Here is a 26,594-nt window from a genome sequence, read left to right as displayed (position 1 = left end):
TATAACTTTTTAATTTTGCAAAAACACGACTTCGTGAGAAGAATTAATGTTAAAATAACATTTGAAATTAATACAATTTGTTTGTCTATAAAAATATTGAGTTTTACTACCGATCTTCAGTTATCAAACGAATTGCTTTAAAACAGCACAAAATCATTACAATTCTTATAATGAATCCTGTAAATATTGTTACTTGTGGTAAGACATATCCAGATATCTCTGCTTAAATTTAAAAGTATTTCTTTTGCACATTTAATAGTGTTTGCGTTTTTAATGTCAATAATTGTATTGGCTTTAGCTTTGCCTTTGGACCGTAGAACTCTACTGGCTGATGGTAAATAAATGTGTCAAATATAAAAATATGTAGATGACCAATATGTAATAAACAAGTTATTTTCAAAATAAAGATGATTTTATTTAATTATTTTTAGTTTTCTTTTGTTCAAATAGTTAATTCACAATTAAAAAATAAAAGGAAACGGTGTTTATAGGGACACAATTTTATGAATCTGTATTTTTTAAAACTACATTTTAATGTGAAATTTGATTTCTTTTTTAAAATGAGTTTTATTTTGTGATTGTTTATCGTATATTACTTATTGATTTGGACATTCATTGGGTGTTGGTTTCTTTTTGTTGGGTTTGTGTTCTCTTTCGTCGCCAGATTCATCTTCTTCCTCCTCTTCTTCGCCATCAAAGGAATCATCATCTTCGTCTTCATCATCAATAACATCACCAGTATAATACAGAACGGCTTTAGGAATGATTCTTGCACGCAAGAAATGTCCGATTTCAAAATCGGTAGCCAAAATCTAAGGAAAAATGCAAATCAGTAAAGGTGTTGATTATTAAGATTGTACAAAAACTTACGCCTTGAGAATCTTCATCGATTTCTTCCTTATCCTCTGGTACTTCAGGAGGATTGAAGAAGTTGAAGAATGAATCATTGGGCACTTGCTTAACGATGGTTCTAACAGCACCACGCTCCTTATGCTTTTGCTTCTTCCTGATGGTCTTAACGGTCAAGTTCATTTTCTTTTCCCAGTTGATGTTGCAACCCTTACACTTGTAAATTTCGGGACCTTCAAAGCCGAAGGGATTATCTTCATCTACAGCGGATTTTAAGAAATATTGCTTGGTAAGCACTTGATTAGAGAAGTAATCGTTTTTATCAAAATGGAATTCTAAAGTATACGAATGCTGCAATAGAACATTTTGTTAAATTTTCACAAAAAGAAGATAAAAAAGACAATTGAACACACCTCATCGTCGTATTTAATAGTAATATCAGTAAGTTTTTGTAAAACGGGTTCATCATGCTCTTGCACCATTTCAGACAATATTTCCGTATTGCGGAAGATAGTCAACCAGAAATTTGGAATACCCTTTGCATCCTCTGGAATCTCCTTAACCTTTGTCAACAGTTTACTAAAGTCGGGTAAATCTTCACTGTTTTCATCTGCTGGCTCTGGCTTCCACTTGGGTTCCTCCTTTGGGGGTTCTACTTCACCGGTCACAATAGTTTTTCTCTTTTCGAACAGAGGTTGGTACTTTTCTTGATATTTCTTTTCCAATTTGTAAACTTCATCGAAAAATTCAGCTTCAAGACTTAAATGTTCCAATTGAAGATTCTTCAAAACGGTAATACGATTTTGCAATGGAGCTGGCAAACTTTTAACCATTTCTTGAAGAAACTGGCGACGCAATATAGCATTCATATATGCAGGCCTGTAGTCAATTAAAAAATAGGAATGATATAGATTTATTTTTAGCAAAGTAAATTCACATTTCCATGTCTCAAAATATAGAAAACAAAACAACAAATTACAAATAACAGTTTTTAAAATTAGTATTTTTTTAGTATTTTTCTTTAAAAATTTCAAAATTGGAACCAGCTTTAAAAAAGTATTTAACATCTATTGAAAATTCATTGACTATAAGTAGTTTCAGATCTAATATGCATTTTATTGAACCAGAGTAGAACCAGGTAACTATTGTGAAAGAACTGATTCCTAGACCCTCAATGTTAATGAGCTGCTGCAGAATTTTAAACAATTTCAAAATCTTTGTTAAAGCGTGAACATAGATAATTTTATTGCTTTTGGCAAATGTTCAAAATTCTTTAAACTAATGACGCATTAGCCATGACGTCAGAAAATACTTAACAACAACATTTAATATTTTAATTAATAAAATTCTTTAATTTTTAAATTAATGGCGAAAGTATACAAATAAATTAAACAATTATCACAATCGTTTAATTATATTTTAGAGACGTTTGTCGTTAATGGGGTCACTTCTTTAAACATTATGAGTGTGTATCAGACACAAGAAGTACAACTGAATATACCCATTTTGTATGAGCGCTAAAAACCGGTTTTAAAATGCCGGTAAAAAACATTCATATAGTTTTGTCAATTTCCAGACATGAAAAAAACAAAGAAAAAGGAGCCTCCAAAAAACCTAAAAGCTATTAGTTTTTTACTTACACCATCTGGTTAGAGGAAAAACCTCTCTCCTCATCCTCGTTCATGGACTCGGCAGTATCTTCAGTATCGTGATGGGCATCCATATTTCCGATTGATTAACTAATGAAATATTAATAAAAGAATTAAAAAAATTAAATTAATAAATTGATATTATATTCTAAGTAGCAAATGTGACGGAATGTTAATGAAAAAGGGAAATATAAAAAAAAATTAAAAGCTCACAAGAACAATCATATTAAACTGCGTAGTTTTAACACAATGCAAGAAACAACAACAACAATACTTATAGAACAGGCAAGGCAGCCAGGCATTTATGTCTGATATATCATCATCGTCATCACACAATAAGTAGCCTGTCTATCAACCATAGAAGCATGGTTGGTGGTTTACAGATTCGCGTCTATACATACATACACACAGTTATAATACACAAATGTATTCGTACATATTTAAATAACAATAATCAAATTCTTTTAACAAAATGTATAATTATTTAAGTAAAAAGTTACAATTTTTATTGGAATATATAATGAAAAACACAATGGTGGAAATAAAATTTATTTTCCAATATAGACAAAAATTTGTCCTTCTTCTGAGAGAAAAACACGTGCGTGATTTGCAAATTATTCGCAATATTTTTGGTTAAACTTATTCTAAAGCACCTTTGTGGCTGTTTACACTTATTTGTTGTAGTTTTTCTTATCTACATATGTATATTATTTATTTAAACTTACCAATAAATTAAAAATCTATTTTAATTTATAAATTTGTTGAAACTTTCCTTTTTCAACAAATTCTACGACTTTACAGATATACACCCGCAAAGCAAAAAGAACTTCCACTCGGCTACAGAGACTTGTGCCGATCAAAATTTAAGGCAACGGCGGCTGATAGGAAAAATGTCGATGGCGGCTCACAATCGTCTTTAAGCCGGCTAAGTTTTCTGCTGTTAGTGCCGGTTCACACAAGAATTCTATAGTTGAAACGAAAAGTCGAGTTTTCGACTTTTTGCATTTAGTAAAAGTCGACTTTTTGACCTTTTGCATTTTTATTTTACAACTTGTAAAGCCTTTCGAATTCTGCACTATTGGTGTGTCTAATCCTTCTTCTAAAGTAAACGTAATCGTACATATTTAACGACATTTGACTTTATATTTGGAATGAAATTTTTAGATTGCATTGTTGTTAATTACATCAATCAAATATAATATAATAACTGGCATTAAAACAATTAAGCTAGGAGAGAAAAATATACAATAAATTAACAAAGTCCACCTTCCTCATCGTCATCTTCGTCATTTTTGGCACTACCACCAGCAGCAGCCTCTGAATTGGATACCTAAAACAACAAATAACGAGTAAAGTTGTTTTGTTTTAACAAAAATATATATAACTTACATCCATATTAGGTGACGTATATGAAGCTGCGGCATTTTTAATAACACCAGTTTTTGAGGAAGATAATATGCCTTGGGGCAAGGGTATTTGTCGTGCTAACTTTGCGTACTCTACATCCATGTGTTTTATAAATGGAGAATTCAATGCCATTTGAGCGGTTTCAGGATCCTCGTCATCATAAGCTTGCAGCAAAGTTTCTAATGTTTGCACTTCCTGGGGATCACAACAATTGCCCCACTCTTTAAATGCCTTTTCGGCTGCCACTTGATCGCCTCTTGCCAATTGCACCATCACTAACACCACAGCAAGTCTACCAATATGACCATACGATTCAGTTTGTTGGTTTATACCGATCTCACGCCTTAAAGCATCAGCAGCCTGATCAAACCTATATTTAAGAAAAATATTATAAACATCATTATGTTTCCTCGCGAATCATATTAAAGAATTAACAATTATAATGAAAGAACAAGAATTACATTTGTAATTTAACCAGAATACGTGAAACTTTGGAAGCATATTCTGCAGCAGAACGTGTTGAATCCTCAATCTTTTTTTAAGTAGTTATTGTTATAGATGGCAGTAACAAAAAACAAATTCAATTATCAGCTACAGATCAAAGGGTAGATTTTCATATCATAATCATATACTTACCATACTTATTTCCAACGCTCTTTGATAGAAACGTAATGCAATCTCCGGATGCTTTTGTTCAACAACCTTAGATGCCTTGTCCAAAGCGGATGCGGCCGATTCTGGCGAACCATGTTGCTGATATAAATGACTTGCTCGATTGGCAAACTCCTCAACTTGTAACAAGTTGTTTGTTTCTTTACAAATTAAAATAACCTGCAAATTTATTGTGATTAAAATTTAACGAATCTATTCAGTTTTGTTTCTTTGTGTAATGTAATATGTACTTGTTCATAACACTTGGCTGCATGAAACCAAGAACTATTATTTTTATGGCAATCAGCCGCTTTTAAAAGACATTCTTTACTTTGATCATATGATTTTCCTATTCGGAATGCAGTCGCTAATGAAAAGAATTAACATATTAGTTTTTATTTCTTATATTGTAATGAGATTAACATTTACCTGCTTTAGTGTAACAATCAGCTGCAATGTCATAGTCTGGACGCCATTTAAGTAGTCCTGTTTTCATGCTAAAACAAATAAAGTGTATTTAACATGTATAGTAAAGAAAAACTTTAGGAAATATTTATTATTAATTAAAAATCCCTTTAGTTTAAATTCAAATATGAAATTACGCATAATGCATACTATAGTGAGTGGTTTATATGTATAGTTTTTATTTGTAAAAATCTAGGATTTCTGTAAGTTCATTAGTGCACTGAAAATAATCCCTGCTCAACTTTACGAAAAAAAATTTCACTTCTATTTTCGTAATATTCACAAAAATTTCGTGTATAATACCAAATATTATTTAATAAAACACTTTTCTATTTTTACGAAAGTACGAAAGCCTTTCGTAATATTTTTTTCTTAAATTTTAGCGAAATTAAATATAATGATATTAATTAAATTATAATTAAATAAAACTACAACATTTTTATAAAATTTAAGAAAAAGTATAATATTATTCACGAATTATTTTCATAAAAAAAATAAAAATTCGTGTGGAAAATAATTTCCCAATAAACCAAACGATATTATAACGATATCGAAACGATATCACTTAGGTGATAAAAAATATCATAAGTGATAGTCGTTTTCGTATCGAGAACGATAGTATTTACGTACTAAATGGTACCTTTCCTTATGATATCGTTTTTCCATAAAATTATGATATCGTTTTCGCTACCATAATTTCCAAAAATAATGATAGTTAAATCGCCTTTTTCAGTTTTTTTTTTCTGTGTGCTCTTTTATTCTTAAAATTTCATTTAAAACGCTATTTAACTTAATATTTCGCTATTATACATATAAAAAAGCCTGAATAGGGAAGGATTGCATTCATTTGTACATATTTACATACATACATTAATACATATTTTAAAGTAATCATATTTTTCATCACATTATGCATTGTCTTGCAAATACCTGAAACTTTTCAAAATTGCATACATGTCAACTTACCACAAAACTGAAGTATCGAACGATATTATAATAACGATATTATAATAATATCGTTTTAAATAATGAAATATGATATCATAATCGCCCTTTAAAAGCAATACCGTTTTCGCTATCATATCGTTCTTTGGTTTATTGGGTTTGAACTATAATTAGAAAAATTATTTTAAAATGAACAAAAATGTTTGCATAAATTAATATTTGGTAAATTTTACATTATTTATTAAAAATTCACTTTTTTCAATTTATGTAAATTAATTTTTCCAAGATTATTATGCATTATACTAAAATATTTCGTACAATTTCGTATATATTACGAAAGAATTTCATGGTGCGAAACAACGAACGATTCGTACAATGTACGACATTTTTCGTATATATTAGGCATGGATTTTTTTCAGTGTGCATTTTGTCTATAAAGTAGGTAATAATTTATTACACACAATGACTTATTTATTACTAATAAATAAGTCATTGTGTTATGTTTGCTTATGCCGAATATTTCGATATACATTATATACAAAAGATACAATATTTCTTTTAAAAACTTTAAAATGTCTTTAATTTTTTAAATTAATTGGTAACATATTAAACAATTGTAGTCCTTTGTAGAATGGGCATCTCTTCATGGAATTATCTGTTGCTTTATAAATTCGGAAGACCATGGCATTACGTAGACTGTAAGGTTGCATTTCATTGACGTATTTATGTGGCTCTGTCAAATATTCTGTGGAATTTCCTGTTTTCATCTAGTGTATAAACGTTAATGTATTTAGTTGAAGTCCCTGTCTTATATTTAACCATTTCAGTGTATCAAGCATTAATTGTGTTGGTGTAAATCTATTGCATTTAATTATCGATCTCATTTCTTTATTTTGAAGTTTTTGCTGTTTTTCCAATTGAGGTTGAGTTATTGTTCATGTTTATTTCCATTGTTTTTGTTTTACTTTCATTGAGATTAATAATTTTTAGTCATTTATTTATATTTATCATATCATACATTAAATATATATATAGTATAGTTCATCTGAGTCAGCCTCACTAAAAATTAATGTATCTCCGCGTACTATACTATTTCACATTTACGAAGTACCTTATCTTAGGAATATAATTCATGCATATAATAAATAAAAGTGCCCCTAATATCGATCCTTAAGGTACTCGATATTCATTGTTAATTTCTTTCGATATACTATTATTCACTTTCGTTATTTGTTTCCTATTCGTTAAGTATGATTTAAACCATCTTCTTCCATATTTTGAATACCATATCTGCGTATTGTTTGTAGTAGGATGTCTCTATCTATAGTTTCAAAAACTCTTTTGAAATCAAGAAAAATTTCAATAATTTTTTTTATTTCCGTTTTTATCTATTTATAACCAGGGTACACTGATTTATAACATAGTTTACTGTTGTTTCACATGAATATTTTTTTTTTTTCGAAATCCAGACTGAAGTTTTGATGAGTCATTTGATTCCAAATTGTTGCATTTTAACAGTTTTATCAAAAACTTTTTGACATAATTTTAAAGTATTAATTGAACGAAATTCTTCATATTTACTTGTTTTTGATTTTTTTTATTTGACTATTATTTGTTTTTATATTTATTTTATTTTTAATAGTGCGGTAAAGTTTTTTTTATTTCTTGAAAGTTTTTTTTTTTTCACAGGTTTTTTGAGTATTATTTTAAGATTTTCTTCGTACCTTTTCTCGATTGCTTGCAAAATTTGTTTAATTTTGTTTTCATTTTGACTTAATGATGTTTCGAATTCCCTAATGTATGCTTCTAAAACTCCGAGTGAATATTGATCGATTACTGAACACTTTTTTGTGCAATGATATATATTTTTTGTTTTTGTCGCTTATAATTTACGACTTATTTACTATTAAGTGATTTTCGGAAGTAAGCTTTATATAGGAGATATAACCAATTATGGGCCGATCCGGAAAACAAAAATTACATAATAATCTGTATATATACAAACTATGTTCAATGATATTGAGTAATTTTGGAAGTGGACTTTATATGGAAGCTAGGTATAACCAATTATGAGCCGATCCTGGAAATTAATTGATTGTCGGAAAAAAAACGTATATTGGAGCTACGTTAAATTGTGGGCCAATACAGGTTTTCCGCTAGTATGTAAATCTGTATGAAACCTATGTGAAATTTTTAATATTTTCAACTATCTATAATAAAAAGACTTGTGACAAAAGTCGTTGAAATACCTTATACCTTTATTCTCATGAAGAGTATAAAAATTGTAATAAAATATTTTACTAGAAAATGTTTTTTTTTTAATTAAGCCATTCGTAATTTTTTTCATTTAGGGTGTTGTTTTTGATATTAATCAAATTTCAATAATATGCTGCATTTAATACCTATTTACAATTAGAAACATTGTGAAAATTTAATATTATTTATAATATATGCAGAAATATTCAAGGTCACAAACTTTCTACCCGATACGGAGACTTCACTGATGTGTACTTTACATATTTTTATGTGTCATTCAATAAATAATTGTAAATATTTTTAAAATATGATAATACAATCTTATTTTTATGAATAAAAGTTTTTTATAGCTGTTAAATTCGAAATACATACACATATTCTTTCGTTCATACTACGAAAAAAGGACCTAATATAGTGGGTGGCAAAGGTATTGAATTTTTATTACTTTTACGCACAATAATTCATATAAAATTTACAAAACTTTTATTTATCACAACATACCTCTTTTCAGCCTGTCTTACTAATTCGTTGCCTTCTTCAATCTTGGTAGTATTCATTTTTTTTCTTTTTTATTTTACAAATATTTTTGTATTTCTTAAACGCAACCAAAAAATCAATAAACAATACCAGCAGAGGTCAAAGTCGTTGCCAAATTCTCGACGGCGTCTAAGCAAAAATAATTCGGCGGCGGTTATGAGCCGACTGGAGCCGATGTCTTTTGGAAATTGAATCTTTTTTGAAGTTGATATATTTTATATATTTTGATATGTAATGAAATTCTAACGATTTGAAATCGACCGATTTTAAAGAGTGTGATGAACTTTAATTAAGAAATGGTTTATCATTTTCTTGCAAAATACTGCACAGATAACAAAATACTTTCTATATAAGAGAATTGTCGATTTGAAATCCATTCGTTTTTAATCTTCTGTATATGCGATATATAAATATAAGCCGATTACAATGTCGTCGGACGTATATATAAAAAATTGTCGGCGGGGACTGAACAATACTAGCGAAAAATTTTGTTAACGATTATACTTTCTAAAATTTCAGCGATTTAGTATAAGCACAAGTAAGCTGTTTATGGAAATTCCAGCGATTTTAAAATTGTTGCCACACCTAATCAATAGGGTTCTATAAATCGACTTTCGAATAATCGAACAATCGACTTTTTGTCGAAAAGTCGAAATCGACTATTTTGATCCAAAAAAGTCGATAACTCGACTATGGTCTGTGAAAAAAGTCGAAAAGTCGACTTTGGTAATAAAAGTCGAAAAGTCTGAAAGTCGAAAAAAGTCGAAAAGTCGAAAAGTCGGAAAAAGTCGAAAAGTCGGAAAAAGTCGAAAAGTCGGAAAAAGTCAAAAAATCGAAAATTGTAGAAACAAGTCAAAAATAGTCGAAAATCTTAAAAAAGTGGAAAAAAAATAAAAAACTCTAATATAGTCGGAAAAACTCGAAAAAAGTCAAAAAATAGTCGAAAAAAAGTCGAAAGAATTTGAAAATAGTCAAAAAGTCGAGAAAAGTCGAAATAAGTCGAAAAGTCGGAAAAAGTCGAAAAGTCGACTATTTATAAAATACTTATAGCTGAAAAGTCTAAAAGTCGACTTTTAATTAAAAGGTCGAAAAATCGACTTTTCACAAAATGCAAAAAGTCGAAAAGTCGACTTTTAACTAAATGAAAAAGGTCGAAAAGTCGACTTTTCGTTTCAACTATAGAACCCTACTAATCAATTCCATAAACTGACATAAAATATTACTATTTTTGACAAATGTTATATAAAATAAATTAAGTGATATATACATACATCTTTCTAGTTTAAAATTATAAATATTATATATAACTATATACTATTTTGTATTTTTAATATTTTTAAGTACAAAAAATGTTCCCAGCCTGCAAAATAGAGATACCACATTGTTTCATCCATATCTCATCTCTAATTTATCGGCATTTTGTTTTGACATTTGTCTAAAATATTTATCGATGTTTTCTCAGCTTTGACAACCTTTCTTTTCCCTCTTTTGTCTCATACGAGCAAGACGAAATGGTGTGTAATTTTTTTAAAATCCATATTTATCTATGGAATCCTAATATAATTTAAAATAATTTTTTAATCATGTTTTTAAATAAATACAATTGTTTTATAGGCGGCCCATAAAACTTTCAGAATCAAGCAAAAGCTTGCCAAAAAATTGAAGCAAAATCGTTCCGTACCCCAATGGATCCGTTTGCGTACAGGCAACACCATTAGGTAAGTTGTAAAATAATAAAAGTTAATATTATAAACTATACTAATATATCCTCGTTATTATATTGCTTTCGCCATTCAGATACAACGCCAAGAGACGTCACTGGAGACGCACCAAGTTGAAGTTGTAAATTTTATGCTACGCTGGATTAGATTCTCATCTAATGGGAATTCATTTTTATGTAGTGTTTACATCTTCAATATTCGTAGTGTTTTCTGCTATATGAGTTTAAATATGTATGTTAATGTACACAGAATATCTTGAAAAGAAATACATATAAAAAGTAATTGCTTTTTATTTAAGCAAAATATTAGTTTTTTTTTATTTTATATTAATAGTTTTGTGGATAATAGTAGTGCATGGTTTCAAGAAATTCGAGTTCAAATATCCGAATCTTAAATACCCTTCACCAATTATATACATAATATATAATTGAAATTTACGTTTTTATATGTTTTGAAAGCTTCAATTATAAACAAATAATGGACCAACTCGTGTAGAACTTTAATACGATGTCATTCTTCACGGTTACGTGGTTTTCTGAGGTGGACTTTATATGGGAGCTATGGAACAAATCGGAAAACATTTCGATGAATAATGTACATATGTATGTTCAAAAGCATGTTCTTTCTCGTAGATAATTGGAGTCTTCTAAAAACTCATTTAACATACATACGGACATCGCCAAATCGACTCCGCTTATCACGAAGATGAATGGTATAAACAAAAATGTAGTATGACGAGGCTGCTAAATTCGACATTATAGCACTATTACTTGTTTTTAATCAAATATTTTTATCAAACGCATTTCCTGAGATCTAGGTCCATTATTACAACTTGCTAATAACTAAAGGTAGGATTTTATAGTGTAAATAATTTGTTGTTATTGTAAGTGTATTTTTGTTAAAAGCATAAGAGCTTCCCGATGTATTTAATTGAGTTAATAACATAAGTAATTAATTCATGCCGATTGATAAATTTCTCCGAAAATATTTCAATAGTTTACTAATTGGACTAAATAAAATCAACTATTCCTATTGTATTTAAATTCTATGATTTGGATCATGATAGAATTAAATTCAATCTATTATATATTGAATTAAAAAAATTGTCAACCATTCTATTTGAAGAGTATTTTATTTTACACTACATTTAAAAATTTTAATTAAATAGATCCTTTTAAACTTCGCTCCTAGTATTGTTCAGAAATGCCGTATATCCTCTCAAACAGAATGGCGAGACATGCTACACTCGTACTTTTATTAGTATACAATGGTTAACTGTATTGGATTGATGTCTGACATGAACATAAACTTTCAATGTGATACTTCGCTGTCAGCCTATGAAAATCGTATGTACGGGTTTTCTCAAAAAAGGAGACGAGATAAATCCACTTGTATCATTATCAAAAGATGCGTTCGAAAATGAAGAATAGTATATTTAATAAAGCATCACAAATAGTGAAAAAATACGCATTAAATGTTACATTATAATTATTTTTTCTTCTTTAAAAACTATTTAAATTTTGCTTTATTTTATATTGGTTTATGATTATTATTATTAATAATTGTGTGTTTGTGTGAGCGTGTGGTTTTACATTAATACAATATAGAGTAGTATGATGCTTCAAAGGAGTCTGGATTGCATTTGATTGGTATTTAGAGTTATGAGAATGTGTTCTGTGTCTGCTTGTTTTGTTGCTCTTATATATAATTGCTTTGTCAAAATACAATTTTTACTTAACGTAACTACGCTAAAATTTTATGTATTTTTATTTAATTTAATAAAAAAAGAAACTATATATTTATATATTTTACTGTGATACTATTGGACTTTTCTTATCTATATCAGCCATGTTTGCATTATTCTGTACAGACCCACTACCGGGACTAGCTGGTATTGCACCTGATCTATCGATATTCCAGGGGTTTGCACCAGAAATGGGTGAATCTGAATGACCAAAGCCAGTGTGATTTTCGTGGTCCATAGCGTTGGTGCCATCGTACTGAGTGTTTTCCAAACGTGTTATGAGTCGCTCATCTTCTTCACCAAACTCGCCACCCATTAGGGTGGGTTCACCGACAACCATAACATCTTGTGACGACAGTGAGAAGTTAGGACCGGACGGGGAGCGCTTTTGATTACTCACTGGTGGCGTGTTTGCGTTTGCGCCCCCGCCCGAGTTTGACCCTTTTCTTTTGCGCCTTTTGTTCGCCGGCCTCTGCGGGTCTTTTTTTCCCGGGGGGGCGACCATTCTTTGCCACTTCTGAAAAAGGGTCGTCTTCAAACAATCGCGGGGACTTAACGCATACGCCTTATGCCGCGACATAAGCTCTTGCATAGGTTCCAATATCACACACAGACGCAAATAGTTCAATGTAGAGTTTGTAATGCCAGCTCTAGTGATGTTTTTGGTAATTTGCTCCAAAATCATAGGGTCTGATGGTAGTGAAGTGCCAATTACTGACCGCGGTATAAGTTCTCGGTGACCTTTGATTGTCATGTGCCACGATTTAATGCGCATATAGTCGTCATACATGAACTCCAAAATAAGACGGGCATCTGCGCATACTTTCGTAAAGAACGGTTTGCCATGTTGTGTGATAACCGTACACTGGTCGCAATCCAATGTAATCGAGGTATTGTGAAAAGATTCCTTTGCGTGTTTCAATTGGAAATACAAGTCAGATACACCACCCTCGTAAATACTGCGGAAAAAGCGCGGAATCAATGTACGTCCTATTGTGTAACGTTTCGGACCATCTTCCAAACAGAAGAGTACTGTAAGCTTGGCATCGTCTTCGAAGAATTCCGTTGTGAAAGAGTCCCACCAACAATTATCGCTTTCTTCTGTACGTTGCTGCAGACGTTTATTCATTTCGAACACACGATGTTCCGTGTGGCTAAAATACGAGTTGTGGCGTCTGTAGCCAGGATCTATACGATCCATTTGTGGCCCTCCCATCATGGGGTGACCACCACCATGACCGAATGATGAGGTTGGGGGCATCGAATTGAACTGACCGCCGACGTTAAAAACCGCTTGGCCGGGGAAATGTCCACCTTGGCCACTATTAAATGGAGTGCCCGAACTTGCCGGACGACTGAACTGTCCCATGCCTGAAGAGGGCGAACCGAAGGGTCCACCGACTGGTCCATTAAAATTGCCGGAATTCGCTGGTTGAGGATATGGCCCCGACATATTTTGCTGTGCAACTGGTCCTGGTGTTGAGGAACCCGAAGGAGCAGGTGACGATGTGTATTGTGGTGTATTAGAACCTGTAGGATTGGCATTAGGAAATACTAATGGTTGGTTGCCAGCCGGAGAATTTTGACCAGCCTGTGAATAAGGTGTATTGGAACCACCATACGGCATATTGCCCTGGGCAAAACCTCCTTGATTGGAAGCATCAGGATTCAAGGAGGGGTTATTATTACCACCACCCAACATTGAAGCATTTTCGGGCACATTTACGTTTTTCCAACTGGCATCGTCCATGACTGTTTGTGAATTTATATTTGTGTTTGTGTTAATACCTCTACGATTCATAACTAACAAAAGTTCATTTCAATCCTAAAAATAAAAATAAGAAAGTATGACAAAATATCTTATTAGAAATTATTAAAACTTAAATTAGGTTTTCTTCGAATATTCAATATCCACTATTTAATTCGTATGTACATTGTATGTATGTACGTATGAATGTGTATGTATGTATTTATGCATTAATATTAATGTTGATGATGATTATGCCTATCTTTTTTATTTACTCGTTCATTATAAGGTGTATACACATACATCATCACTTATGTTTTCTGTGTTTATTTAATGCAATATGCAATAAATTTAATAATCGACTTGAATAAACTATTAACTAAATCAAAATATCACCTTTTTCGTTTGCTTTAAAATAATATATTGCTTTTTATCAATAATAATAGCAGAAGAAATCGCAAACACCACAAAACGAAAAATTTTTCAGACACTTTTAGAAAATGAAGCGAAGAAACGATGGAGAATTGAACACAGGGCGTTTACAAAAAAAATATTTTTGATTTGACTGATGATTCGCCGTGGTGTATGAAAGTATTAATCCTTAGGCCGTCAAACACATAAGAAATACACGGAGTTGTATGAAGACTCGGTATGATGACTTTTTTGGCGAAAAAAGTCGTCATACCGGTCAACGGCGGGATAAATTGCCGCGAAAAAAATACAGCGAATTCATTGATTTGCATAAAAAAATTGCAACGAAAAAGATACAACAACAAAGTGTGCATCGGAAGTGGAAACTTTTTTATTAAGAAAACTTTAAAAGTTGTTAATTTAGAAAAAATATAAATTTTATCTTGGAAAAGTTGTTATTTTTGCAACAACAAAAAAGGAAATAAATTAACAAACAAAAAGTGTTTGCTACAAACGCGAGATACGAAAAATACATTGCTGTTTGACAAACCGTAAAAGACTAGGGCATCGGACATGTGTATTTTAAGTGCAAAAATCTAAAAAGATAGAAATAATATTTTTTAAATAAGAAATAATTCATTAATAACAATTGAACTTAGAAGGGTCAAGGGTCATTGTGCAAAGAAACAGGCAAGTGTTGGATTTAATTAAGTTTAATTTTCGTTTAATACCCAACAAATTTTCCTACTACATCCGAAATACGGAATATGAATTTAGATCGTTGGAGAAATGAGGAAATGTGTTTGGATTTGAATAAATAGCATTTCATTTCGAATGGCCTGTTGGAACAGGTCTGCAATATGCGTACTCAATTGGTTGGTTTCTTGGGATCATCACAATTTTAATAAATAGCTAAAATCATCTTAGCATGCATTATATAAATCTCAAATATAAATCGCTCAGCAGAAGAGAAATGGTTTTACATCCAAATTCTGCTACTCATATTTGCTCGCCAGTGTATAACCTTCGCACGAAGGTGAAATGAAGAGTTGAAATAAAAATAGTTCTCGTGAGTTTAAAAATAAATCTCGTGAAAATGAGTTCTATAAGGAGAGAAATACATAAAATAGTATTTACGAATACAAAAAGTTCCTACTCTGGTCGAAAATCCCGATTTTGAAATATTTGCTTTCAAAATCCCACTTTTTAATCCCTCGGATTCCGATTTTATTTAAAATCGTTGAAAATTTAAAAACTAAACGTATTTGAAAACTTAGCCGGCTTACAGTCGGTTTTAAGCCGCCGCCGAAATTTTTAGTGTCAGTCGCCGTTGTCGTTAATATTTGTCGGCGCAGGCCTCTGCTTCTTGTTCCCAAACATTTTTACGTAAAATTTGCACAATGAGTTTTTTCACACGTTTTGTAAGTATTTTGATAAATTAATCTATAAAAAACACAATCATTTGTATTTTATTTTATACTATTAGCTTAATTTGCGCTCATTGTGCTCAAGTACAGCTAAAAATGCGGAGCAAACAATTCACAGATTGCTAATCAACCGTTTTCCTCAGGTGCGTACATCGGATTTTATTAAAACCTCCTTCCCCATCTAAGTAATAAGGAATTCTAACGGTCGCTTTATATTCAATTTTTTAAATAGGCAAATGTCAAAGTAACGGATGTTTCCGGTGGCTGTGGAGCTATGTTTGAAGTTTTTGTTGAAGCCCATGAATTCAAAGGCTTAAATACTTTAAAACAACATAAATTGGTAACTAATACACTCAAGGAACAAATAAAGGAGATGCATGGTGTACGTATACATACCTCAATACCAGATAAAAACTAAATTTTAGAAATGTTAATTTTAATTAATAAATTTTTGTTATACTTTAAAAATTAGATGTCAAAGAAAAATTTTAATTTGACATCACATTTATGAGAATATTAAGTGACAAATAGGTATATGTATGTTTCAAGATGGGATAATCAAATTATTCGTTACACCACCATGCTAGTACCGTGCGATATTAATTTTTCTATAAATAATGTGCGAATAAGGTCACTACAATTTACCCGACAAAACCATCGAGAGAAAAAAAATAAATCCAAATCCTGCTTATTCAATAGTCAAAACAATTATCAATTTATCCTGTTTAACCAACAAAACAATAATACTTGTACATTTTACAAAAAGGCAAATATCGCAAATAAGGGACAGTTTGTATTAATGTATTTAATAAGCAAACTTCCCATTATCTAATATTCATATTTTATTTTTATTTTGCATTCAAACAAAAAATAATTTAACTAATTTTTACATTACATCTTTGGTAAATAACTAAAGTTTATAATTTAGCATGACTTTTTTTGAAATATATTTCAATTGGCAATGGTGGTACACTGGAAATTGTGGAAGTTATAGATTTTAATGACATTCTCTCATCGAAATCTTTACGGTCATCTTTCTCCCCTTTCGAAGTTTTCGTTATCGATTTAACGTCGTTGTGTAGCTTTGTACGTGACTTACTATTGGCTATTCTCATTATAGATTTCATGGTTGTTGTCGTTGTTGATGATGTTCTTAAGCTTGTGGATATTGGTGAAGGCGTGGTAGTACTTGTACTTGATGCTGTCCGAGTTATGAAAGGTTTTGCGGTTGTAGATGTTGAAGTAGACCTGCGTCGACCTTTATTTTCAGTTTTTCTCAAAGTTGATTGTAAAGATTCTTTTTTCACTTCACCTTTGGGAATATTGGCTCTTTTAGAGCCTCGTCTAGGAGACTGTCTTCTAGTAGTGGTACTATTTACTGCTGCTATAGTAGGTGTAGTTGAAGTACGTGATTTCATTTTCTTTCTGCTCGTTGTTTCAGTGGTAAAAAGAGCTGTTGGCTGTTGTCTCAATTTCTTTATTCTTGTTGCTTCTGTTGTTGAAAATGTTCTTGTGATCATTGCTCTCTTTGTTGTCGGCTCTTCAGTGGTAGAAGTTGTTGGCATTAATCGTATTGATATCCTTTTTGTAGGTGTGTCTGTAGTCGGAATGGGTGTGGTTGTTGTGGAAGTTGTTGTAGAAGTAGTTGTACTCGAAGTTGTAAACAAATGTTTAAATTGTTTCAATTTCTTTGTTTTATATTGTCTTTGATATTTTGGTACCTTTTTTAATGAAGGCGTGGCTCTGGTGGTGGTAGATGTTAAACTTTTATACGATTTTCGTATTCCACTTTGCTTTGGATATTTAAATGTTGTCGGAGATCTTAGGTTTAATGGTGATTTTAATATAATTCTACTCGATTTTTTTTCTGTGGTGGTTGTAATCGGAACCGCAGTTGAAGTACGAGCTTCGTTTGTAAATACATTGGAAGTGGTATTTTCTTTTTCGGTTATCGCTTCCAGATTTGCTAACACTGTTTCTGTAGTGGTAGATAATGGTAAGGGGTTCAAGTCATAGGAAGACGAATGAGGCATTTTGTGAGTAGTTAAAAAGTAATCTCTGAAATTGTCATAAGGTTTATATGTTGTAATAACAGGTGTTGTGTTGGCAGTGGCAGTAATAGCTTGAAATAATCCGAAATTATGTTGTTTTATTTTGGGTTTACCATAATATGGTTCGTCAACAGCGAAAAGTTCATTGTCTTCCGTAGGTTTATGCGTATGATCTAAAATTTGATTATGTTCAGGAAATTTAAACTCATTACGAAGTTCCGAATTCCGATAAACTGACTTTGGGGTATTACTAAATAGCGAATAATCGTATTGGGAGACTTCTGGCATTGTATAATCATCTTCTTCCAGATCATCAAAGAAACTTTTAAATTTTGGTTTTCTAGTAGTTGTTGTAGTATCGGGTTGTTTTGTTGTAGTTGTTTGTCGCTGATGGCTATGATGATGTCTTCTAGCATGTCTATATGCTTGATATGGATCATTGAAAACTTGCATTTCTGGAGCTCTGGTAACAGCATCTTCTATGGTAAAGAAACTATGAAGTTTCATATCGTCAAATGTTGAAGCTGCAGCAGTTGTATACTGCTGTTGTCGCTTTATGTCGTTATACCTTGTTACAGTTTGACGGTGTCGCTGGCGCTGTTGAGGTATGTTGTTTTCATATTTCGTTTGTCTGTATTTTTGACTCTGTGGTTTAAAATCGTTGTCATTATCGAAATCAACAATAGAATTACTAAGACTTGTGGTAGATGTTGCTATTGGGGTAAAACTGTTTTCCAAAGGGGCAATAGGAGTTGGTAAAAATATTGGCTTTTCGGTGCGGAAAAAATCATAATCTAAGCGAGCCGATTTTGTGGAGTGTGTTGTGGTAGTAGGCGCCTCCGTACTAGTGGTAGTAGTTGATGTAGTCGATGTTGTTGTTGTTGATGTAGATGTTGACGACGTTGTGGGTGGTATAGAAATCAATTGTTGTTGGGTAGGATTTTTATAGTTAGTTATACGGTTATTACAATAGTAGTATAAGACATTGCTGGCAGATTGATTAGAATCATTTATAGCTTTCCGTCCACATTGGGAAACCGGATTATTTATTTCGTTTTCTTGATCGATGTTATTGTTATTGACATTATAGTTATTAGTATTCCTATACCCATTCGTTGGTGTATTAATATTGAAAGCTAAAGAAGGTGAAGGATACACCATTTGCTGTTGTTGCTGCATCTGTTGTTGTTGCTGCAACTGTTGCAATTGAAGTTGTTGCATATTAATTTTATTTAAGTTTTCCATATTTTGGCGCCCAAAATTATTATTAAAATATTGATGATACAGTAGTTTACTATTAGTTCTATAATTTCGAAAAGTTGTTGGATGGCTATGGGTAGGTACCGTTGGTAAATAAGGTTTTGGCAATATGGCATTAATTATGGTAATATGATGTAAATTTCCTGGCTTCCTGTCAGCGAAAATAAAATAAATAAAAAAAATTCCAACGTTATTTACACTCTTAATAGGAATTAAAATTACAATAATTAGCATGTCTATGAAATAATAATACACATTTTTTGTACATTAGACCGCCTCACGAAAGCCAACAAAGCGTTCTAATGTTTTACATACTAGAAACCTTAGTTAGTTATACCTTTTATCATCGATTTCTTTCTTTGGCTGGTAAGAAGGGTAATTAACTTTGGTTGGTATTGCATACATATAGTTTTGATGAATTGGGGCCATTGGAGGTGGAGGTGCAATGCCATAGCGGTTAAAAGAGAGTGGCATTGCAGGTGTTTTAATATTGGGATACATTTGACCGGAATTTAATGCTGGTTGCCACATAAAAAGTCTAGATTTTGTTAAAAAATCTTGACGCTTACCAAAACGTAATTGCTAAATTAAATAACTGTTATTAATTAATTTGTGCGATTAAATCTAAATTTTACCTACATTACTGTCAAACCTTGTAGTATAGCGTAGATTTTGTATGCCATTTGCTTGGAGAATACCACTACATACTAAAATAATATAAAAGAGGATATTCATATACATAAATATGTAGAGATACTTGTAATTTACTATTGACTTTTGGTATATTAAGTACACTAGGGTAATAATTATTTTTAACTTTAAGAAGTATATTTTTATAAATTAATGGATTATAACACAGGCCAACAAAATTTAAAAAAAGTTTAAACTTAGAGACTAAAGTATACATTTCAAAGGATTGAGCAACGCTGAATCCGAATATCCATCACATCAGAATATCACAAAGATTGCAAAAATTAATTAATTAATTAATTTTATGGGAAAATTTATGACAAAATGTGACATATGTAAAAGTTTTTCATAGAATAAAGGCGAAATGTAGTTAAAAATTCAATTTTTGTTAGTTTATGGTAGTTTCATGCATTTGGTTAGAATATCTCGAAGAGGAAAAAGACATAACAGAGGTTAAACCTTTATTTAAAGTCGACAGATTGTACTTTCAGATGACACAACAAATTTTATAAATAAAGATGGCTCAGCGCTATTAAAACGTCTCAAATATGGCCAAAACGATTTTTTTCAATTTTACGAAAACTTGATATGACGGAGTTCGCATTCCACAAAGCTCAATTCATTAGAAAGGTATTCTTTGGCCACTAAGTTTAAAAAATTGGTGGCCTGTGTAAACATTCACGCACGTTGTGGAATATTGGACTTATTTTATATTATTTTAATAAAAATTTGTACTAAAATATATTTTTTATAGTTATTTTATTTAAAAAAATAAGAAAACCCTTTAACTCATTAAATGCAGAATAATAAAACTAAAAGATAAACCCCCAACATATAAATAACACTTTGATTTTATTATTTCAGTAAGGAGAAATTTCCTTTTAAACTTTTTTCAGTGTAACTCCTTTACATTTTCTAAATTTATCTCTAAACCATACTTAAGAGTATTTAAACAAAACGTTTTATAATTTCTAACGTATAATATTTTATCACATTAGAATAAAATGAGCTCCGTTTAATTTTCACGATTTTACGATGTAATCCTTGTTGTAGAGTAATTAAATTATATTGATTTATTTTAGAAGATTCTATAATCGCTTTAAAATTATCCCATCATTTAATATATCTTTTTGATTTTTTGAATGTTTTAAATTATATTTTTAAAGGATTTTCTTTTTTTTTCGAATGTTTACCACATAGATATAATAACAATTTAAATCTTAAGGCACTCATCTTCAAACAAGAAAACTTTCTTTACGAGATGAATTTATTCGGTTTTACTTTATTTTCGATTTGCAATTGAAGAGCTCTAAGGTAAAACTGATTGAAGAATAAATTCATACAACTAAAATGCCTCTAAAACACGATAAAGATTCAAAATTTCTGAAGCATAACGGCATGATTTTTCTTCACATACAAATAAAAGATGTTATGATTTTTCTTTTTTCTTTCATTTTAATATACATTTTTCATTTTTTCTAATATTTTCGAGTAACGAAAATAACAAAATAAACAGATGTCTACCAATATCTTAAAGTCATGGTTAATGGTAAATATAACACTTACGTTAAAAGTGAGAGTGTGCTGTATATATGGATGAATGTTGTGTGCATTGGCGTTTCTTTATTTTTAAAGGAGCAATCTTCTTATTTATCTATATAAATATTTGTAATAAATACAATTATCCATTAATTATGTACAATACATATTTTTTTCAATTTGTAATATGTATATTGAACTCATAAATAAAAAAGCTATGAAATAATATTAATATTTTATTAAGTACTAACTGGTCTTAGTCATCTAATATACATACATACATATGTACAAAATGTCACATTAAATATGTACAAAATAAGTTTGTAAATCAAGGACATTTAATTACTTCATACAGTGTTTCACATAAGTATTTGCATTTTTTCTATAGTCCCAACTGTGAGCGAAATGATATCAGAAACGATATTACATTTTGGGAGAAGATATTATATTTTACTTTAATTATACAGGCCAACTGATTTGATTATCACCCATATTTTTCTCGGAATATGGTATTGAATATTTAGTTCTTAGATTACGGGTTTTTTATATTATATATATATACAGAATATTTTCGAGATATCATACCTTATATGAAAGAGAAATTCAAATGCTTAATCAACACACTGTACATTCAAAATCCTATATACATATGTACATACATATGTATTTATTTACTTCAATATATGTATATGTACATATGTATATTGTATGTATGTATATCTAGAACGTATAATATATTGCGAATAAAATAAGCGAATTTAAACCAAGATTTTTCTGAATAATAAAAAATATAATTGCCAAATTACTTGTTATTTTTACTAATATACATACATATGTATATCGGATTTTCTCCAAATTTCCCATCTGGCTGATATTTATGTTACACCCCCTCTAAATTTATACAGTACAGTGTATACAAAAAGTATTTCTCCATTCAAGAAAAATTCATAATTAATACAACGCAGTATATATACTCAGTATCATACATCAATAATTTTTATCCATGTTGTCTATAGTTAAAATCTCCTTTTTCGCCGAATCCGATTTTCGCCTATATTTTCTTATTTATGCAGAAAATGTTTAATTTTATTTGACACAATTCTGAAAGACTAGTGATTGCTTGTAGGAAAATTTTTAACATACACTTTATGTGGGTATTTGTAATAATTAGGGGAGTAACCACGCTTTGGCAAAGCAATTTATTGCTACAATCGTTCAGAAATCTATTATTTTGTTTTAAACGGAATTCTTTAAAATATTTATTTTAAGAAAGTGCTAGGAAGAAATTCTTACTTAACTATTTCTGTTACGAAATATACATATTAATATATTTTTTTAAGATTTATAGAAAAACTACAAAAATGTGTTGAAATTGTTTCGACTAAACCATAATAGTATTTCAAAAATGTTACACAATTTCTTGATTGTTAAACTATCACCACCCTACTAAAATCTAACGTGCTCTGTGTCACTTTAAAAATATCTTGGCAACCAAAAATTTTTATATTTTAGCGCCATGACAACCACTCATAATTTTGCACCCTCATGCAATGCAAATTATTTAGTACAATAGTATATATTTTTTACAAAAATTAGCCTAAATTCCCTTAGTTATTCATTAAGTGTAAAAATGTTAACAGCTAAATCAAAAAATTCTCTTAAGAGCATCATATCCGCGAAATTCATATTAATAATTGCACATTTGATCAGTCAAAAAACGGAGCCAATATGCGCCCTCGAAGCACCCACAGTACATTTGCCCAACCAGGGTGTAATGGTTGGATTATACATGAAAATGTTTCGCACGCAAAATATAAAAGCTTATTTGGGAATACAGTATGCTAAAGCTCCAAGATTTGCCCCGCCAGAAATAAGAGTCAATAAATGGAATATGATTTATAACGCCACATCATATGGACCCAAATGTTGGCCAAAAAGTATTGGACAAGTAGATAAACAAACGATGCAAATACAAGAATTGCTAATGACTTCTAATGCAATGGGCGGTAATTCTGTTGAGGGTTATGATGAGGAGTGTTTATATTTAAATATTTTTATACCAGATGGTAAGTAAGGAGCTTATCTCATACTTTAATAAGCAAGGTCTTGTCCGATAATTCTGCCTCAAGTAAAAAAAATAGTTAACGATTTTTAAAACGAGATTTAATACTAATTGAAACTATGATAAATGCTATTTATATTTAAACAAGTGATAGTATGTACATACATACATATGTATGTACATTAGGGAAATAACTAATTTGGCGATATTTTTGGCATACCACTACGGGATGGCCAATGTTGTAAAAGTAATGAAAATAATTTTTTAGGTCATTTGGAATCAAAAACATCACGCCCCAACCCCAATTTCTAATTTGTAAAGTTTTTATTTTTTTATTTTAAATATTTATATGTGGGAATTTTTACCGAAACGTATACTTTTGTCACATCACGAATCGCTACGGCCTATATCTGAGGACTTTTGATGTTTACGTAAATTTACTATTTTACATCCATTTTACATTAAAAAGTCCATAAGAAATAATTTGTTAACCATATCTGTTTTGACCATATCTCCGATTCTTATGGACCAATTTTATTGCTTTTAAACAGGTAATTCTTAAAAGCATATCTAATTGAATTATCTAAGATTTGGATTCCGAAGATATATGGAGCCTCCAAAAAACACAGACGGACATAACATTTGGTGCGTGAACTTTTTTAATAACCGCGAAAAAATAATAACGTAGTTTCTCATAGTTTTAATGCTTCGGCTATGCTATGCCAACTTGCATATTTGCAAAAAAAAAAAATGTCAATAGTTATATCCCTAATGTACATACATATGTATGTTCCGAATCGTAAATTCGCTTCACCAAAGTGTACTTTAAAAATTTTACTTTATACAAAAAAAAAAAAAAATTTTGAACAAATCAAAAAAAGTCCTATCATTTGCCCAAGTTTCCACAGGCACTATTAGTGCGTGAGATACAAATATCCAACAGAACTTGAATACCCCCATATTCTAAAATAACAAATTTATTTACTTGAATACCTCCATATTCTAAATTAACAAATTTATTTATTTATTATTATTTTTTTTTTTTTTTTTGGTTTGTTTCTAAAATATATTTTTAAACCATTGCAGAAGATTATAAATTAATATCGTCACCTAAAATGCAAAAAGGCGTGACAACCAAAAATTTGAAAATCGATTTATTGATTGAAAATGGTCCGTTACATCGAAATACATACATGTCGTCGTAAATTTTTAGAACTTTATGTATTGTCAAAAACAAAAAAATTATTAAGATGAAATTCAAAAGGGAGTAACAACAAATTAGTCATTTCCAAAAGCCAGACTATGCCTGGAGTCATATTTACATATATGTATGTATGCAGATATGTTTATTGAAGTTAGGATATAATACATGGAAGAAAAAGACATTTTAATAACAATACTTTTAATTTTATTTAGTTTTTAGTTTTTTGTCTCTCCTGTAAAATTTTGAAAAGTGTTGTTACGCCCTTTTGCATTTCAGGTGAGGATATATAGAATTAAATACCGTATTTTTTATCTCCTTATAAATATTAACTATATTTAAAGGATCTCCTGGTCTTACTGGTTATGCAGTTATGGTTTGGTTTCATGGCGGAGACTTTTCCTCCGGCAGTCCTACCGATATCGATCCTTTCCAAATGGTTTTTAAACAAAAAGTTATTGTAGTAACCGTAGCATATCGGTTAAATATATTAGGATTTTTAACAACTGGAGATGCCGAAGCACCAGGCAATTTTGGATTAATGGATCAATCTGCTGCTTTACTATGGATACGTAAAAATATCGCACATTTTGGTGGGGATTCAAAACAAGTAACAATAATTGGTCATTCGGCAGGCGCCATCAGTGCCGGACTTCATTTGACATCAGGCGATTGGTCTCGAAATGCTTTCCACAAAGTAATTATGATGTCGGGCAATCCACTTACCGAAGATACAGTTCGAACATTTGATCATTTTAGTCCCCTATTGGACTCAGTGGCCCATGTTTTTGCTTGCAATCGTAAACCTACCTCAATGTTGATACAGTGTTTAAAAAGACTTGATGCTAAAATTTTAATGGATAATGTACCTGAAATCGAATGGGGTCCAGTGATTGACAAAGGATTCAGTAATACTTCTAAAGGTTTCATAGAAGATTTCCCTGCAGTGCTCTTAAAAAGTGGAAATTATAATAAAGTTCCGGTTATGGCTGGTATTACGGATATGGAAGATGTTCTTCAAATCCTAGACGAAGAAAAAGATGGAACCTTAATGACGGCTGAGGATTTTGAAAGTTTTGCCTCAAAAGTAGCAATGGAGGATATACGCAAAACAAATCAAAGTGATTTCTGCGAAACTGACTATCCAATTGTTTTGGACTCCATCAATCTTATGTATAAAAACGAAGAAAATGTTAATCAGGAAACGGTACTTAACAATTTTATAAGCTTCCACACAGACAGAATGCATCTAGCTCCACTATTTCTTTTCGCTAATCTTCTTAGTGCTGACGAAGATATTTATGTTTATTATTTTAATATGCGCCCACTTACCGAATTCTATATTCTCCCCACTTGGATTAGTGTGCCGAAATATTTTGATCAAATATTTATTTGGGGAGTGCCATATATGAATAATAACATGTTTATAAATCGTTGGAATTCGACCGATAAAAAAATTTCTGAAATAGTTATGACACTATGGGCAAATTTTGCAAAATCATCTAATCCTACATCGTTTAACATTTATCTAAAATGGAATTCGTATAACGTTAATAATCAAACGTATTTACAAATTAATGAAGATTTTAACGTTAAAGCTGTATCTGAAAATCATAAAATTAATTTTTGGAATGAATATTATCCAAAGTTAATTGATTTCGCAATTGAATGTTGTTCTTCCAGAAATACCGGTACGTCATTGGTTTATACTTCCAAAGGTTTCAAAAAAACAATGATATTTACATTATGTATAGTGTTAGGATTAATTTTAGAAAAATATATATAAACAATTGTTAATAAATATTTACATAACAACCGTTTACAATTATTAAAGAACTATACAAACTATATATATATACTATAAATATATATAACAATTTAGACATATTATTTTATGTCGATCTACCTTAATAAAACTTGCAAATGTTTAATCGAATTTTTAACATAAGATATGATTAAAGGTAGGTATTTACTTTCAGAAT

General features: G+C 30.5%; 7 protein-coding genes and 1 long non-coding RNA gene across 8 annotated transcripts; 4 read left to right on the top strand and 4 right to left on the bottom strand.

The window, feature by feature from the left end:
• The first annotated feature begins 90 nt into the window (after positions 1-90).
• Positions 91-424, top strand: LOC119611686. The gene is made up of 2 exons (XR_005232090.1): positions 91-198; positions 260-424. It is a non-coding gene; the product is annotated as an uncharacterized LOC119611686 (long non-coding RNA).
• Positions 394-3,379, bottom strand: LOC119611684 (nucleosome assembly protein 1-like 1). The gene is made up of 5 exons (XM_037967352.1): positions 3,224-3,379; positions 2,490-2,588; positions 1,263-1,728; positions 871-1,200; positions 394-812 (listed from the first exon to the last, which is right to left on the bottom strand). Exons 2-5 carry the CDS (start codon positions 2,570-2,572, stop codon positions 597-599), a joined length of 1,095 nt encoding a protein of 364 aa, XP_037823280.1. The 5' UTR covers positions 2,573-2,588; positions 3,224-3,379; the 3' UTR covers positions 394-596.
• A 240-nt stretch (positions 3,380-3,619) lies between these two features.
• LOC119611685 (gamma-soluble NSF attachment protein) lies at positions 3,620-8,909 on the bottom strand. The gene is made up of 7 exons (XM_037967353.1): positions 8,724-8,909; positions 4,986-5,053; positions 4,808-4,923; positions 4,542-4,736; positions 4,367-4,437; positions 3,888-4,275; positions 3,620-3,828 (listed from the first exon to the last, which is right to left on the bottom strand). Exons 1-7 carry the CDS (start codon positions 8,777-8,779, stop codon positions 3,751-3,753), a joined length of 972 nt encoding a protein of 323 aa, XP_037823281.1. The 5' UTR covers positions 8,780-8,909; the 3' UTR covers positions 3,620-3,750.
• A 1,226-nt stretch (positions 8,910-10,135) lies between these two features.
• LOC119611681 (60S ribosomal protein L39) lies at positions 10,136-10,785 on the top strand. The gene is made up of 3 exons (XM_037967349.1): positions 10,136-10,273; positions 10,374-10,477; positions 10,557-10,785. Exons 1-3 carry the CDS (start codon positions 10,271-10,273, stop codon positions 10,603-10,605), a joined length of 156 nt encoding a protein of 51 aa, XP_037823277.1. The 5' UTR covers positions 10,136-10,270; the 3' UTR covers positions 10,606-10,785.
• Positions 10,786-12,004: 1,219 nt separating this feature from the next.
• On the bottom strand, positions 12,005-14,517 carry LOC119611680 (LIM domain-binding protein 2). The gene is made up of 2 exons (XM_037967347.1): positions 14,368-14,517; positions 12,005-14,049 (listed from the first exon to the last, which is right to left on the bottom strand). Exon 2 carries the CDS (start codon positions 14,023-14,025, stop codon positions 12,289-12,291), a length of 1,737 nt encoding a protein of 578 aa, XP_037823275.1. The 5' UTR covers positions 14,026-14,049; positions 14,368-14,517; the 3' UTR covers positions 12,005-12,288.
• A 1,172-nt stretch (positions 14,518-15,689) lies between these two features.
• On the top strand, positions 15,690-16,280 carry LOC119611691 (bolA-like protein 3). The gene is made up of 3 exons (XM_037967358.1): positions 15,690-15,803; positions 15,869-15,952; positions 16,042-16,280. Exons 1-3 carry the CDS (start codon positions 15,783-15,785, stop codon positions 16,225-16,227), a joined length of 291 nt encoding a protein of 96 aa, XP_037823286.1. The 5' UTR covers positions 15,690-15,782; the 3' UTR covers positions 16,228-16,280.
• A 446-nt stretch (positions 16,281-16,726) lies between these two features.
• LOC119611682 (mucin-5AC) lies at positions 16,727-19,803 on the bottom strand. Its single transcript, XM_037967350.1, has 3 exons — positions 19,765-19,803; positions 19,458-19,702; positions 16,727-19,271 (listed from the first exon to the last, which is right to left on the bottom strand). Exons 1-3 carry the CDS (start codon positions 19,801-19,803, stop codon positions 16,727-16,729), a joined length of 2,829 nt encoding a protein of 942 aa, XP_037823278.1.
• A 3,179-nt stretch (positions 19,804-22,982) lies between these two features.
• LOC119611693 (carboxylesterase 5A) lies at positions 22,983-26,443 on the top strand. The gene is made up of 2 exons (XM_037967359.1): positions 22,983-23,415; positions 24,957-26,443. Exons 1-2 carry the CDS (start codon positions 23,124-23,126, stop codon positions 26,396-26,398), a joined length of 1,734 nt encoding a protein of 577 aa, XP_037823287.1. The 5' UTR covers positions 22,983-23,123; the 3' UTR covers positions 26,399-26,443.
• Positions 26,444-26,594: the final 151 nt, after the last annotated feature.

The sequence above is a fragment of the Lucilia sericata genome, unplaced genomic scaffold (assembly GCF_015586225.1).
Source record: "Lucilia sericata isolate MDLA Ls3-8-SP2 unplaced genomic scaffold, ASM1558622v1 Contig001510F_arrow, whole genome shotgun sequence".
Lineage (NCBI taxonomy): Eukaryota > Metazoa > Arthropoda > Insecta > Diptera > Calliphoridae > Lucilia > Lucilia sericata.
This window is presented reverse-complemented; position numbering and strand designations above follow the sequence as displayed.